General features: G+C 36.5%; 1 protein-coding gene across 1 annotated transcript; it reads left to right on the top strand.

Moving 5' to 3' along the window:
- The first annotated feature begins 392 nt into the window (after window positions 1–392).
- On the top strand, window positions 393–16,742 carry pelo (pelota mRNA surveillance and ribosome rescue factor). The gene is given in 13 exon segments (NM_201136.1): window positions 393–541; window positions 4,171–4,263; window positions 4,380–4,530; window positions 5,385–5,475; window positions 6,230–6,393; window positions 7,548–7,608; window positions 7,695–7,856; window positions 12,754–12,800; window positions 12,900–12,973; window positions 13,117–13,188; window positions 16,273–16,347; window positions 16,436–16,467; window positions 16,543–16,742. Coding segments are annotated over 13 exon segments (1,158 nt in total). The 5' UTR covers window positions 393–500; the 3' UTR covers window positions 16,638–16,742.
- Window positions 16,743–16,812: the final 70 nt, after the last annotated feature.

The raw sequence follows: 16,812 nt of genomic DNA, 5'->3' as shown, positions 1-16,812 counted from the left end.
TTGGTTATTCTCGTCTCATGACGAGCCTTCAAACATGAGATCTGAAGAGCCAATAGGATATTTAATGTGTCAATCTTTTTCTATATAATTCGTCGAACTAAACACGGTGTATAATCTCAGATTCACAGGATAATCTTTTTGAAACTGTAATCCTCGTCATGATGGACATGCTAAATCTTCTTAGGCTGGATAGTTAACATACTTCATTAGCAACGATTGAAATCAATTCAGAAAATGTCGCGTTTAAACAATATTCGAAATATAAAGGAATACGTTCTTTCAACCCACGGAAGTAACCATAGATAGAAATGACGTGGTGACGCAATCTATCGGCCAAATGACGTGATCAGAGAGCGACATTGCGAATCGTCTGATTCATTCTAAAGTAGCAGAATGTGCTATTGCTGAGGCGGAAACGTTACCAAAACAGACTATTAAATAGAGTAGATTACTCATTATCAAAGATGTATTTTGTTTTTGAATAGTTAACCTCATTGACCATGAAGTTGGTTCATAAAGACATCGAGAAGGATAATGCCGGGTGAGTGTTTGTGAACACGAGTCTACATGTACACCACTTTTGGGCATTATATTTACCAGTTGAGTGGGGTTGTAGTGCCATGATGCGATGTTGGTATTATATGACAATACAATAGAATAATCGGATACTTTTGTATAAATGAAACATGGTGGCGTAATAACGGATCTTTTCTGTTTGTAGAACCGACACCATTATAACCCAAAATGCTGGCTGTATTGCTTACCCAGTGTTGTGTTTTCAAACTTGGCAGGATTGTTTCACATTGCCACAGCCCCAAAATTGCGTTTGCCTTGCTCGTAGCGCCCCCCTTTGACCACCTGCGCTTTTATAGCCCGGTGTTTTCAAACTGGGGTCTTTACGAGGACAAAGAAGGGTGTGTAATTTTGTTTGGAAAATGGAAAAGATAAGATAATTTAGTTAATGAAATAATATGCTTAAAGTAAATGACAATTTTAAGATAATCACACGGACTAGTGTAATATAAATAATTGATATATAACAGGCCCGTAGCCAGTCTGGTAAAGGGGTCTTTTTTCATTTTTTTGCAGTTATGCTTCTCGTTTTCTGTTTAATTATAATATTTAAATACGGCATTTTAACATTTAAGCATTATTTTTTAGGATGGTTACCACACTTTTTGATATACCAAAAATATTTGCTAAAGATTTGGAATAAAGAAATGTAAAATAATATATTTTTTAAAATATTTGTATTTACATATTTATCACATCGTATATTACTAGAAAAAAATAGGAATCTGTTTAAGTTTTTAATTTAAAAGCTGTAGTCTATTGTCATTTATTAGGCACATAACAAACTGCTCAGCACATTAAACAGTCCTTAGTTAGAATTTGGCCATTAGAATAATAATAAAAAAATGAATTAAAACATAATAATAATTATATTATAGATTTTAACCTAGAGCTTCACAAGTTGTCTTGCCTCTCTTGTAAAAAAAAAGTACATTTGAAAATTCATGGATGACAACAATAGCCAAAATAGTATTCAAATCAATTGTAATATGGTCCACTTTTGGAGCTTTACATACTTTTATTGCTTTTTTTTTTCAAGAATAAGCTCCAAGGTTTAGAATAAACGTTACCTGTAAAATGCTTTCTTTATTTTAAAAACAATGAAGTAGCAAATGATGACTTCTCTTAAAGCAGATTGTTCAGGCTGTCCACGGGGTCTTAAAAGTATTAGAAGTTGATAAATCAATTTACAGAAAATTTAGGCCCTTAAAAAGTAATAAAGTCTTAAATGCTATTTTGCAAGGTATTAAATTTTATATCATTTTTGATTAAGCAATATATGATTGTATGATAAAGTGTGCCTGAATTAAATCTGCGAATACCAGGATTCTGTGTAGTTTGTGAAATCGATAAAATTCTGCTAGATTTTACATCATGCTGCTTTGTTTACTGCAGTAACCAAGGCAACACTATTATTTTTGTTGTTCTATAGGCTGCTGAATTAGCTAGATTTAATAGATTTTTATTGAGTATATAAGTAATGTTTTAGTTTTGGATTGGTTTCTTGCATTAATATTTAGTAAATATATTGTCATTTAAAATATCGGCAGTGTAAAATATCGACGTTGTCCTGTGGGTGCCATCGCATCATCCAAGTGGATGTTACAAACTGGTGGTGGTGTGGAGAGACACCCTCATGATTGTGAAGCACTTAGAGTGTATATAAATACACATTATATTATATTATATTATATTATATTATATTATATTATATTATATTATATTATATTATATTATATTATATTATATTATATTATATTCATGTATGGGGTAAATTCGGGGCCTTCGTTAGTAAGGGGGGTGTCTTCCGAGCCAACCTAATCCTAACCATTTTGAGGGATGTAAACATAATTTCTACAGCTTCCGAGGACCCATACATATTGATAAATATTGTTTTGATGGGTATTTTAACATTAGGTTATGATTGAATTGTCTCTTGTTACAGTTATGAAATTGCACGTTTTTGCGCAGCGCATGCCCTTCCAGCCCCAACCCATCTCTGGGAAACATCCACTCACACACTTCTACACTACGGACAATTTAGCCTACCCAATTCACCTGTACCGCATGTCTTTGGACTGTGGGGAAAACTGGAGCATCCGGAGGAAACCCACGCGAACACAGGGCGAACATGCAAACTCCACACATCCAAAGATGCTTTATAAATTGTCAATAAATCAGTGTTTTTGAAACTAATGAAGACAGCAGAAGTCCACGATTCACTTGAATTATTCAGCCTAATATGTTTACTTTCCTAAAATATTTGAAAAGTTTCTCAAAATAAATACATTGTTTAAAGGGGGAAAATGTTTGTTTTTTTACTCAGACATTTGAAAAGAATATGTTTTAGAGCATGTTTTATGCCTAGTCTCAGATAGATAGAGTTTTTCTTAAGTTTGTTTTTCTTTTAAACCAGGGGTCTCAAACTCAATTTACCTGGGGGCCGCAGGAGGCAAAGTCTGGGTGAGGCTGGGCCGCATAAGGGATTTCACAAAAAAAAAGTCCTCAAATGTCATTATTAACAGTTTTAATTATTTCTTCTGAACATGAAGTGTCCTGAACATTAATAGAACATTGAGTGAAGATTATGAACAGTTCTTCTGAACATGGCATCTTTTGCCTATTTCTTGCTGCCAGAGACTTGACAGCGCTTCTTCTCACAAATCTGAACCACATTTGGCTTTAGAGCGGAAGCAGTTGAGACCCTCAGTATGGCTTGAAGATGATCATCATTAAGTCTAGACCTGTACTTTGACTTATTGAAGTCCTAGGGAAAAAAGTGGGGGAACTCACTCAAAACTTCCATTCCCTCACCTAAAAAAAAGGCGTATATATGTATAAATAAAACACCCCCACCCCACTCCAGTCACATCAGTCTGTACCAGTCTGTATCTACCTATAATATCAATATATATAAGATGCAGGGCAGGCACGTGCACACATAGGGCTCAACCTGTGCAGAGCACATGCCCTTTTTAGTCTTGCATAGAAAGTGCCCATCCAAAATGATCAAAAGTGCCTCTGCGACGCGACACACATAGTCCCGCCCTTCAGTAGGGGCGCGATAACACCGCTCTTGAGTACGCGCGCGACAACACAGCTGATCAGAACGCGCGCGACAACGCGCATTGAGTGACAAGCGCGCTGTGTACGGATAGAATCAGCGGAGCGGGGAGCGCTCTCTCTCCCCGCTCCGCTGATTCTGTCAGAGTACAGCGGTCGGCGCGGGACACAAAATATTGCACTGAGGGCCGCAAATGGCCCGCGGGCCGCGAGTTTGAGACTCCTGTTTTAAACGATATTGGCGAAAATGGGCTAATGATAACTGTTTGTTTCAGAGTTTGTTTCTTTTATTAAACTACAATAGTCTGTTAAATTAGAATAAATAGTTATTATACAATTCTTTAAGCATCTATAGTACTAATATATGTATATAGAGTATAATACACAAATATACATTTATAATACCATTCAGATTAGACTTAATTAGTTTTCGTTTAAGTTGCAAAACCGGTGTTCAAGATTTCAGTATTTCCCTTTTCAGTCAGTCCAAGGCTCCTAGTTGTAATTTCTTCTATTTTTATGTTTTTTTTTTAGTCAGGTGACACTAATACCTGACGAAGCAGAGGATATGTGGCACACCTACAACCTACTGCAGGTGGGCGACAGCCTCAGAGCTTCAACCATCAGGTGGGTCTTAATTGTATCACACTGTATTTTATTTATTTTTTTGGTTTGGTTTAGCACATTTAGTATCAGAGATTTCACTTGTTTACTTAATAAAAATATTTCGATGTCACAAACAGGAAAGTGCAGACAGAGTCTTCCACGGGCAGTGTGGGCAGTTCACGTGTGCGCACCACATTGACTCTTTGTGTGGAAACCATAGACTTTGATTCCCAAGCCTGCCAGCTCAGAGTCAAAGGAACAAACATCCAGGAGAACCAATATGTGAAGGTCAGTATGCATTTAGATTTGTTTTCGTGACTTTGTAATTAACTTTAGCTCTCCCAGCATTTGATTGCAGTCCTGACCAATCATACAGTCAATATTGTGCTCCACTCTTTGTCCTACCTAAAAAAAAAACACCATATACATACATAAATATACATTTTTTTACATGAACCTGAAAATTGCAAACAAATTAGGTAATGTATAGTCTATTCTTATCCAAAAATTGTTTTCAAAATTGATCATGGGGACTTGGATTACCGAAATGTCACCATTTGCTTTCTATATTTAGCAATACCGCAATCTTTTGTTGTAATTGTAGGTATAGCACAAATAAAAGATTACAGTTTTGAATTATGTTTATACAGTCTTGCTCGTGTTTATATGATCTAAAATGACAGTTCGTTCGGTTATGTTCTTTTTGTTCTTATCTCCAAATGCAAGTGTAGGCTTCAATCATACTTATGCCTTGTTTTATTTAAGTTTGGATGTCGTTTTTTTAGTCATTTAAGTTTTAAATTACACTTACAACTTAAATATATGATTTAATAATAATATTATTATTTAAAATTAAGTTTTATATGCATATTGCAGACATTTTTGTCTAATTTCGTCTGAAATGATTGTCATTTTTCCAGAAATTATTTATTATTTTTTTTCTATGGGACTGCACAAATTAATTGTCAGTGACATGGCTGGTAGTAAAAACTTGTTGAACTTGGCAAAAAAAAAAATGTTTTAAATAACTGAGAAAATATATTTATAGCTAATATTCACCCTCACTTATCTTATGTTGTCATAGTAGAAATGTGAACGTTGCTTTAAAATGAGACATGTTGCTTCTATTGTGTCATATGTAGATGGGTGCCTATCATACCATAGAGCTGGAGCTCAACAGGAAGTTTACCCTCGCCAAAAAAGTCTGGGACAGCGTGGTGTTGGACAGAATTGGTAATGTGTTGGTGTGTTTTTGCTGCATTTTCTGACTGAATTAAACTAGTTTTGCTTGTACAAATTTTGCGTACTTTGTGAAAATGTCAATAAATAAAAAGTAAAATTATTTTGTTTAAAAAAATAATGATATAATATTTAGTGGCTCAAATAATTAGTTTATTTTACTTCTGGTAAACAAAGAGTGTTTTGTGAAGTCGTTCAGCTTTCTTTTGGGCACATAAAAATGCAGAGCAATCAGATCTATCAAGCTTTAAAAACAATTTGTCCTCGCTCTTTACATTTACTTAAAGCATAGGTCTCAAACTCGATTCCTGAAGGGCCGCAGCTCTGCACAGTTTTGCTTCAACCCTAATCAAACACAGCTGATCCAACAAATCAAGCTGTTCAAGACTAGCAGAGTAGACACTACTAGATCAGCTGTGTTTGATTAGGGTTGGAGAAAACTGTGCAGAGCTGCGGCCCTCCAGGAATTGAGATTGAGACCTATGACCTAAAGGCAAAGTTCATCCAAAAACTTTTGATTTACTCATTATTTACTGTAGTTCCAAATGCTTGTGTGTTGCTCTGCTGACTCTAATGCCAAAACATCATACTGCCTGTATTATACGCGCACCTTGGAAACATTGGTGAACAAAGTCATTCGAGTTTTTTTGGGGGGTGAACAAAGCCTTAAATTTTTTTTTTACGTGAAATACATTAAATTGACGCAATGCCTTAATAATTTCTAAACTTGCCTTTATTAAATCAACAGAGCAGGCATGTGATCCTGCTCAGAAAGCAGATGTGGCCGCTGTCGTGATGCAGGAAGGTCTGGCCAATCTGGTTCTTGTGACTCCAGCCATGACCTTACTAAGGGCGAAGGTTGAGGTCACCATCCCTCGCAAGAGGAAAGGCAGTTGCACTCAACATGACAAGGTGAACCAAACTTCTTTTTCTGTGTCATAAATAGTTTTTATGTATTCCATAATTTTTTTTACAGGCAGGGCTGCACAATTAATCAAAAAAAGGTTGCGATCTCGATCCTACACACAATCTCAATTCAGCTTTTCTACCAGTTATATTTTCATGGTGAGGAGAGAAGCTTAAAGGCGGTTGCACAAATCTTCATATTGTTTTACATACTTTACTCAGCAACATGGACACCTCCAAATGGCATAAATGTGTCACACACTGCATCTACAAGGTATAATTCACCCAAAAATGTTGTTACTGTCATAATGCAATGACGTATTTGCGGCTAAGAAATGACCCCTAATCTGACGAATCTGATGTTTACTACTGATAGGACACTAGCCCGCCAATGATGTTAACTTTAGTGAACAAAACCTGCATAGAGTGTGAATAACAGGTAATAAAGTTGTAAACAGCGTTCAGTTTGTTGCACAGAGTGGTCATTTGGGAGCTGCGGAGAAGGTATGATTAGATTGTATGTTTTTTTTTTTTTTTGAATATTATAATCCAACTTTAGAATTATGAATGGTTGTATTCTGATGTCATCACACTGTGCATTAATGACCAGGACATATTTATGTCTGTTTAAGTCCACCATTCCAAGTCTATACCGAATTAAGCATTTTAACCAACATTAGACCTACACATAGGCCTTATATTGTTGTTTTACCATATGTTTCACAAATAACAAAAATAATAGCCTATTCGTATTAACCTTTATTTTAATGTCTACACAATCGTGAGAAAATTGTGATTCTTGATTTTAAGCAAAAAAAAAAAATATATGATTCTAATTTTAGCCAGAATTGTGCAGCCCAACTGTAAGGTCTCAATTCTACACATTAGCTGTTCTAATGTCAATCCGGTCACATTGACCTATGAAGGGTCCTCATTGCTGAACATTTTCATTTTTTCAGATATTTATAACCTTACTCAGACCTCCTTATTCTGTTAATGCTACTGCATTATTATGATGTTTTTTAAGTCCAAGTTTTTCTTTAATCAATAAGATGTTACTTGCTTTTATGAAACAGTTCTTGTTACAAAAGATGTCTCTCAGTATTTGCATATCTCAAAATAAGATGCTTGTTGCATACTAACACTGTGTTCTCTTTCAGGCATTGGAGCGATTTTATGAGGCTGTAATGCAGGGCATTCTGAGACACTTCAACTTTGATGGTATCATTATTATTATAACTTATTAATAATGAAGATAGAAAGTGGATAAACAAACACGGGCATTTGACTGTATTTGTGTTTTTCAGTGGTGAAGTGTATTCTGGTGGCCAGTCCAGGTTTTGTGAAAGATCAGTTCATCTCGTACCTCTTTAAAGAGGCTGTGAGACAAGACTGCAAACTTCTTTTGGAGAACAGATCCAAGTTCATGGTGGTTCATTCCTCGTCCGGACACAAGTATTCTCTCAAAGGTATATTCAAATTTCATTTTAAATTGATTGATTGATTGATTCATTTTCTTTTCAGCTAAGTCCCTTTATTAATCAGGGCTGAAAGAAGATGACAACTTTATGAGAATGAAGATATTAGTGTTATCTACCAGTAAGAAATTAGCCGGTTTGTTGATTTGTGTGATAAAAATAAGCTAAAAATAAATACTAAGAAAACTGAAGAGATGGTATTTGACCCAAAGTATAGGTGACCATCATCAAGTGATTGTACATGACCTTCTTATCACTCAGTCAGAGACCTATAAGCACTTGGGCATTTACCTTGATAGTTCTTTTACATGAAAAACACACAGAGTGTGTAGATTGTATTTTTTTTTACAGAGGTTACATCTTTTTTTGGAGTTAAAAGAAGCTTATGATGCTGTTTTATGAAGCTGTTCTGGAAAGCATTGTTAGATATGGTATCACAGTGTGAGATCTGTGTACAGATCTATCTGTACAGTGTAAATCTAAGTTTATGGATTTCTTAAGGACAGGATGGAAAATTGTTGGGCATGATGAATATTTTAATTCTCAAGTTTTATATGAGAATTGTGTCCTCAGTTTGGTGGAAAGGATTCTGAATGATCCAATTCATTGTTTTGTTTCCACATTATGAACTACTTCCGTCTGGTAGGAGATATAGAGTCCTAAAGTGTAGGTTGAACAAATATAAGAGAGCCTTCTTGCTGTGAGGCGACAGCCCTGCCCACTGCGCCTCAGCACCGCCTGTTTTTATTTTATATTGATATAAAATATAAATGATTAATGTCTGTGTGAAATCAAAGTTTACTGTGTATATTTGGCTAGCTCACATTATTATTTTTTAAGGTAAATCATTAATCTGTGCAAGTTAATACACTGAAATTTTTTATTTTGTTTTTTGGTAATATTCAATGAAAGTTTGACCCTTTCGCTTATGGAGTTGCGGTCCTTCAGTTCACTTCAACCTGAGGGTCTCCATAGCAACTACATATTAATACCCTCTCTAAAGATTTTTGCACACTGAAGTCCAAAATTTTAGTATGTGTTTTTTTTCGTATTTAAAAGCGAAAAATTCCTTGCACACTGAGCCTGATACGTATTAATTAATCCATTATGAAAACATTTTAAACATTTTCGGAGTCAGTTTTAGCAGTGATACTTTTTTTTCTCTCTCTTCTCCAAAGTAGAAAAAGGAATTGGCAGCATATTGTGTTCATCTAATATTGGATGGAAAGGAAGGAGAGTTCAGCCCATTATCAAAGAGCTGCGCTGAATTATCCCGAAATGCAAAGTTTATTTCTTGAAATCAGTGGAATTTTGATAGATTGCTTGTGATTCTTCACACATTCACATACATAAACAGATCCTGAACAGAGATTGGCAGTATGCTTGGAAATTATAATAGATGGCACATTGACGTGTTGAAGCAACGGACCGGAAAGTGGATATATTATATTATATCTTAGGGCAATACTTCAAATGTATGGACATACACGCACACACGCCAAACAGCAGCAGGGCAGAGGTGCGCCAGTCACTGAATCCAGCATATAGGCCAGGGGTCACAAATCTTGTATATGGAGGTCCGGTGCCCTGCAGGGTTTAGCTCCAACTTGCCTCAACACAGCTGCCTAGGTGTTTCAAGTATACCTAGTAAGACCTTGATTAGCTTGTTCAGGTATGTTTGATTAGGGTTGGAGCTAAAATCTGCAGGATACCGAACCTCCAGGAACAAGTTTGGTGATCCCTGATATAGGGGTTCTGAACTATCTGCTACATTTTGTCATTTTATGCACTGTGTTTGTCATAAAGTTATCTGTTACTCAAATGACAGCAGTCTGTATTTAGCTTTTTGCTTGTAGAGTAGCTGTTTTCATCCACCTATTTTTATGTGCATTTTGGATATGCGCATAAAAAAAAAAAGGTTGATGGAAACGGCAAGATGCGCATAAATTTTGAAAATGTGCATACAAAACATATGCGCATAAGTGAGTAGGATAAACATTTTATTCGATAAGAAAATATGTGCATAAACTAAGATGGAAACACTTTTACCGCACAAATTTCAGTATGCGCATGTGATTATTGTTATAAGAGATCATGTGTTGATAAAAAAGTGTGTAAATAGACAAATCATTTGAAAAGTTGTTTTGTTTGTTCTAAATTGTCGTAACCATTTCAGTATTAGTGTTATTACATTATTAATTACCTCCAGAACTGTCAAAAGTGTCTGTGCCCCCAATTTCACGCATTCAAACACCACCATTTGTTCAATGCGCGTCGGCATCGTCTTCTGAAGCGCAAGCCATTTATTAAATTAGTAAAAGATTGACGCAGCTTCTACCGTAGCAAATATCGTTTTTACTGTAGATATTTGCCTCCAGTTAATCTGGAAGTGACAATTTTTGTTCTCTTTGACTGTTTGGATAGAAACACTGCTTTATTCACACGTCTTTGTTGTGAAATTCCAGTTTTGCTCATGAAATTGATTTGAATATTTGGATGGAAACATAGCTGGTGGCTCTGAACTGTCAAAACACTCTCAAAGTGCTTTTTCGGATGCGAAAAGTGGAAAAAAATCAAACCCGGTTCGATTTTATAATGGACAAAAGTTTTGGAGGCATTGTGTCAATACGATTCACACAACATGAGGTTGAATTAATTGGTCATCCTTTATTTTGATGGTCAGTTTGTTAACTTTAAGTTACATTGCATCTACATGCTAACTAATTCTCATTAAATTACAAGTAGACTGTAAGGTTGGGGTTAGAGTTAGTGTAAGTTGACATGTACTTGCAAACTTTCTTATAGTCAGTCAAATGTCTGTTGAATATCTGTATCAAAACTGTATCAACTGTATCTTCTAATACTCAAATGGGCCATCAAGTGTTACCAATTAAATTTTTAACGTACAAAAACCGATTCAAGCCTCATTCACATGACGAGGAACAAGCAACCGTTTATTTCAACGGAGAGTGAGCGACTTCCGGCGACCTTCGTCTACGCGAGTGACCGCTGGCAAACAGGTGGGCGTGTCTAGTGACAAAACAAAGTTGAGAATCCTTCAACTTTATGCAAATGAAGAGCGACTTTTTTTGAGCGACAACCAGTAGGAGCACCAGTAGAGCTCATGTCATCTTTCTTCAGCTCGCTTAGAGGCCGTTTGTATTCTCCGTGCTGGAGACCTACACAGACCTGCTAGTGTGAATGAGGCATCAGTGTGCAATAACTTTTACCGTTAGTTTGTTATGAGGGAATGATGCACAAAAGAAAACCCAGCCCCCTACTTTATTATTTCATTAGTTTTGAGTGCATCCACATAAAGAAGTCTCAGCATCTTCCAGTTCACATGGATTTTAAATATTATCTTTATTAAGAAATACATTTTAAAAGTGTATTAACTTATATGTTTATTTGTGTTTCCATTTATAAATCAGTTTAAGGTTTATGGGACAGCAAGATGGCGCAGTGGGTAGCATGCAAGTGTGCCGCAAGCCTGCGTTTGAGTGAAGGTCTCGGCCGTTAGATCGCCCCCTGGGGGCTGGCTGCAGTACAAGTCATAAAGCCCGCCTTCTCCGTGTTAATGAAGGAGACTTGAGCCCAAATAAGAAAATTAATTACACTTGCAATAAAATGTCCCGAAAGATGGTTCTGGTCGATTAAGGCACTGGTTATTGTGCTGAAATAGGTGCAGATCTTCATTTTTGTAAACAGTTTGTTTTTAGCAGTAATTTAATGCTGGGCGTGTCATCGTGATTGAGAGCTGTGATTGACAGTTTCTTAAAGCAGCGCGTCTGAGCTTCGGCAGAAGACTGAAGTGTTATTATTCGATTTCTGTGTTATTTCACCATGACAAAATGAGTTCAGCAGTAAACTACAGTTTCTGACATACATGATCCTGGTGGAACACTGTTTATTCGCTAAGGTCAGGGCTTTTTTCGGGCTTTTTTAGTTTGCTAATACACGCCTAGCCACCCAGATAGCAAAATACACTCGGGCCAGTTCCGGTTAGATTCTCGCCTGTCGGAGACTTACCCATCAGAGCTCAGACTGACTACCTCTGCTGGACCTACTCCGGATGCCTGGACTTACTGCCCGATTCCAGCCCGAGTCAATCGAGCCAGATGCGGCGGCCGAGCGAGCTGGCGCTGCCGCATGCGAGCCGGAATCAGCCCGTGACGCCGAGAGTAGGTTATGCGCTGCGGCCCAGAGCCGGCACGATTGAATATATAAAACCCTCATATTTGTTAACGTTATTACATCCATTTGTGTTGATATGACAGCAAACGCATGCTGAGAAGTTCGGGGGGCGTGGTTGATTTTACATAAAGCGTTTGGTTGGAAGCTCGACTCATTTTCGCAGCTCCTCCTCTGGCTCCATCAGACAGTCCTTCTGCGCATGTCAAGGCTCCAATTTCAGCAGTCTTTTGCGACAGTTTGTGCCCGTCAAGCAGGCGTTTTGCCCTCAAGGCGTTCAATGGTAAAAGGGGCTGTCGCGTCGTCCATATTTTTTACAGTCATTGGTAGCATGATTACCTCACAGCAAGAAGGCCGCTGGTTTGAGCCTCGGCTGGTTCAGTTGGCATTTCTGTGTGGAGTTTGCTTGTTCTCCACGTGTTCCTGTCGGTTTGCTCACAAGTTCAGAAGCATGTGCTAAATTGTCCATAGTATATGTGTGCGAATGAGTGTGTCTGGTTGTTTCCCAGTGATGGGTTGCAGCTGGAAGGGCATCCGCTGCGTAAAACACATGCTGGATAAGTTGGCGGTTCATTCTGCTGTGGCGACCCCTGATTAATAAAGGGACTATGCCGATAAGAAAATAAATGAATGCTTAAAGTTTATTTTTAGAAACATATTTTATAAAGTTTCAATGTGCGATGTTTGCTTTTTATAGAGGTGCTGTGTGATCCAGCAGTCACGGCTCGATTATCTGACACCAAGGTGACTAGGTTTAGTTTGTACAATTGCAAATATAACTTCTGGCTTTCTGCAAGCACAGGGTGGGGTTTATTACTGTGTGATATTTGTTTTCTGTATTAGGCAGCTGGAGAGGTCAAGGCTTTGGAGGACTTTTACAAGATGCTTCAACAGGAGCCGGATCGAGCTTTCTACGGGTGATCACAATCTATCATTTAAATGAGCAACTCTTATCAGTAGTACACTCAACCTTAATAAGGATAACTTTTGTGTGTGTGTTTTTTTAATCAGTGTAACTTATTATTTATGAGATATTTGCATTCATTTTGGTTTTCTACAGGTTGGCTCATGTGGAAAGAGCAAGTGAAGCTTTGGCCATTGATATCCTGCTGATCAGTGACACACTATTCAGGTACTTTTAAAAATCCCTATTAAATGTTCTGTTTATAAATGTATTGTCTTGTTTATTGTGTACTTAAAGGGATAGTACACCCAAAATGAAAATGTACTCTCTATTTACACACCCTCAAGTGGTTTCAAATCTGGTACACAAAAAAAGAAATTTATAAGAAAACTAAAAACATGTAACCATTGACTTTCATATTTCTTTTTCCTACTATAGAGGTCAGTGGTTACGGGTTTTTTACCACTTGAGCATGAGTAAATAGAAAGTAAACATTCTTTTTTGGTTAAACTATGGTGGGTGAATTTGCAATTAATTGCTAAAGCTTTTATCATAATAAATGATATTATCACTATACCTTACAATACTTATCGCAACTACGTTGAAAGGTATAATTACCAAACATTACCTAGTGTTTTGATTTATTGCATATACTTGGTTATATTTAATTGCAAAAGGATGATAAAGTGCTATAGGTAACACAGTTTCATTGGTAATCATTAGGTAATGCACTACAATCAACAATAAGAAATGGCCGTATTATAGTTATATGTTAAAGTTAATAATAAATATAACTTAATTAGTTATTAACTTCATTTATTAAAACTAGAATTTCTCACTTTATTTTCTTAGTTTAAACTAAGATCACCTAAGATTAATAAATGTTTTTGTAGTTGTCATTGCATTGACTTTAAATTAACTGATGTTAAAACATTTAACTGTACTGTACAGAGTTAATGAACAAAAAGCCTATAAAAAGTCAATGAATTTTCAATTTCGTTGGTCAGATTAACATAAACATGTTAATGTTTGAAAATAAATCTTCTATTAAGTCTTCCAGCATTTGGTGGTGTGAAAAACAACCACTGCAAATAGAATCTGACTATTCTTTAAAGCACTCTAAAAATTGAAATCTCAAATAATTACTTGGTAGAGTAGTTTGTGCCCACAATATTAATATCACGCAAGTTCATAAACACGATATATTGAATATATGAATATCAGCGTACAGTGTTCAGCATATACAAATACACAACTCCCAAATCTATCTTTTAAATTCATATTTTTAATAGGAATCTATACAATATTATAATTGTATATATACTAGATTAGTCAGTACTGAAGTCAAATCTAGAGCTTATCTAACAAAATAACTTATGATAACAGTCCAAAAACTAGTACACCCACATTTATGTTATAGAAAAATATTAAATACAAATTAAAAAAAGAGGGAAAATAAAGAGAAGAAAAATGTAAAAATTTAGTTGAAATTTTGTAAGTTGTAATTGTTTTTACGTTATTTTGCTTGAATTGAATTGTATTATCTTTTCATTTCTAAATATGTTTGGTGATTAAAATATTATTTGTATAAATATATTTGTTTTAAAAATCTGTTTTGTTTAAATGCACGACAATACATTGCTTACATTCACCGAGAAATGGATACAAATATTCATTTTCAAAATGGGATGTACTCAAATATTTGCTTAGCACTGTATGTCTACAGTCATGGCCAAAAGTTTTGAGAATTACGTAAATATTGGAAATTGGAAAAGTTGCTGCTTAAGTTTTTATAATAGCCATTTGCATATACTCCAGAATGTTATGAAGAGTGATCAGATGAATTGCATAGTCCTTCTTTGCCATGAAAATTAACTTAATCCTGAAAAAAACTTTCCACTGCATTTTATTGCTGTCATTAAAGGACCTGCTGAGATCATTTCAGTTATCGCCTTGTTAACTTTGAGAATGTTGACAAGAACAAGGCTAGAGATCATTATGTCAGGCTAATTGGGTTAAAATGGAAGACTTGACATGTTAAAAGGAGGGTGATGCTTGAAATCATTGTTCTTCCATTGTTAACCATGTGACTTGCAAAGAAACGCGTGCAGCCATCATTGCGTTGCATAAAAATGGCTTCAAAGGCAAGAATATTGTGGCTACTAAGATTGCACCTGAATCAACAATTTATAGAATCATCAAGAACTTCAAGGAAAGAGGTTTAATTCTTGTAAAGAAGGCTTCAGGCGACCAAGAAAGTCCAGAAAGTTCCAGGATCGTCTCCTAAAGAGGATTCAGCTGAGGGATCGGAGTGCCACCAGTGCAGAGCTTGCTCAGGAATGGCAGCAGGCAGGTGTGAGCTCATCTGCACGCACAGTGAGGCGAAGACTTTTGGAAGATGGCCTGTTGTCAAGAAGGGCAGCAAAGAAGCCACTTCTCTCCAAGAAAACATCAGGGACAGAATAATCTTTTGCAAAAAAGTATGGAGTGGACTGCTGAGGACTGGGGCAAAGTCATATTCTCTGATGAAGCCCCTTTAAAATAGTTTGGGGCATCTGGAAAAACGCTTGTCCGGAGAAGAAAAGGTGAACGCTACCATCAGTCCTGTGTCATGCCAACAGTAAAGCATCCCGAGACCAATCGTGTGGGGTTGCTTCTCATCCAAGGAAGTGGGCTGACTCGAAATTTTGCCCAAAAACACAGCCATGAATAAATAATAGTACCAAAACACCCTCCAAAAGCAACTTCTTCCAACAATCCAACAACAGTTTGGTAAAGAACAATGCATTTTTCAGCACGATGGAGCACCGTGCCATAAGGCAAAAGTGATATCTAAGTAGCTCAGGGACCAAAACGTTGAAATTTTGGGTCCATAGCCTGGAAACTCCCCAGATCCTAATCCCATTGAGAATTTGTGGTCAATCCTTAAGAGGCGGGAGGACAAACAAAAACCCACTAATTCTGACAAACTCCTAGAAGGAATTATGAAAGAATGGGTTGCCATCAGTCAGGATTTGGCCCAGAAGTTGATTGAGAGCAAGCCCAGTCGAATTACAGAGGTCCTGAAAAAGAAGGGCCAACACTGCAAATACTGACTCTTTGCATAAATGTCATGTAATTGTTGATAAAAGCCTTTGAAACATATGAAGTGCTTGTAATTATGTTTCAGTACATCACAGAAACAACTGAAACAAAGATCTAAAAGCAGTTTAGCAGCAAACTTTTTGAAAACTAATATTTGTGTCATTCTCAAAACCTTTGGCCATGAATGTAGTACTTAAAACAGAAAAATATTTGTTTTGTTTATGACAGACATCAAGATGTTGCCACCCGTGGCCGGTATGTCCGGCTTGTGGACAACGTGAAAGAAAATGGAGGAACTGTCAGGTATTAACATATGACTTTTTTGGTCAAGAAAGGTCCATTTTTGAATGATTTCTGTTGTGTAAAATTTATTTTTTCCCTTCTGTTTAAGAATATTCTCAAGCCTGCACGTGTCTGGAGAACGTAAGTTTCTTCTTCAGAGTATTGTTTCGGAGAGTTGTATCAGTTATCATCACTGACATGGATTTGTCTCTTCAGAGTTGAATCAGCTGAGTGGAGTGGCAGCCATCTTGAGGTTTCCCATCGCTGACGTATCTGAGCCTGAAGAGAACAGCAGCTCTGACGAAGACTGACACTAAATGTGCGCAAGGATTTGAGAAGAAAGGTCACAAGTGCATTACATTTTGGACTAAACGAAATGAAAATGCATCATGGTCTTAATAAAGGATTTAAAACCAGTTTAAACTTTACAGGAAATTAATAGATATGGTTATTTAGAGCAGTGTTTCTCATCCACGTTCCTGGAGG

The sequence above is a fragment of the Danio rerio genome, chromosome 12 (genome assembly GCF_049306965.1).
Source record: "Danio rerio strain Tuebingen ecotype United States chromosome 12, GRCz12tu, whole genome shotgun sequence".
NCBI classification, from domain to species: domain Eukaryota; kingdom Metazoa; phylum Chordata; class Actinopteri; order Cypriniformes; family Danionidae; genus Danio; species Danio rerio.
Note: the sequence above shows the minus strand (reverse complement) of the source record. Positions and strands in the feature narration are given on the sequence as shown.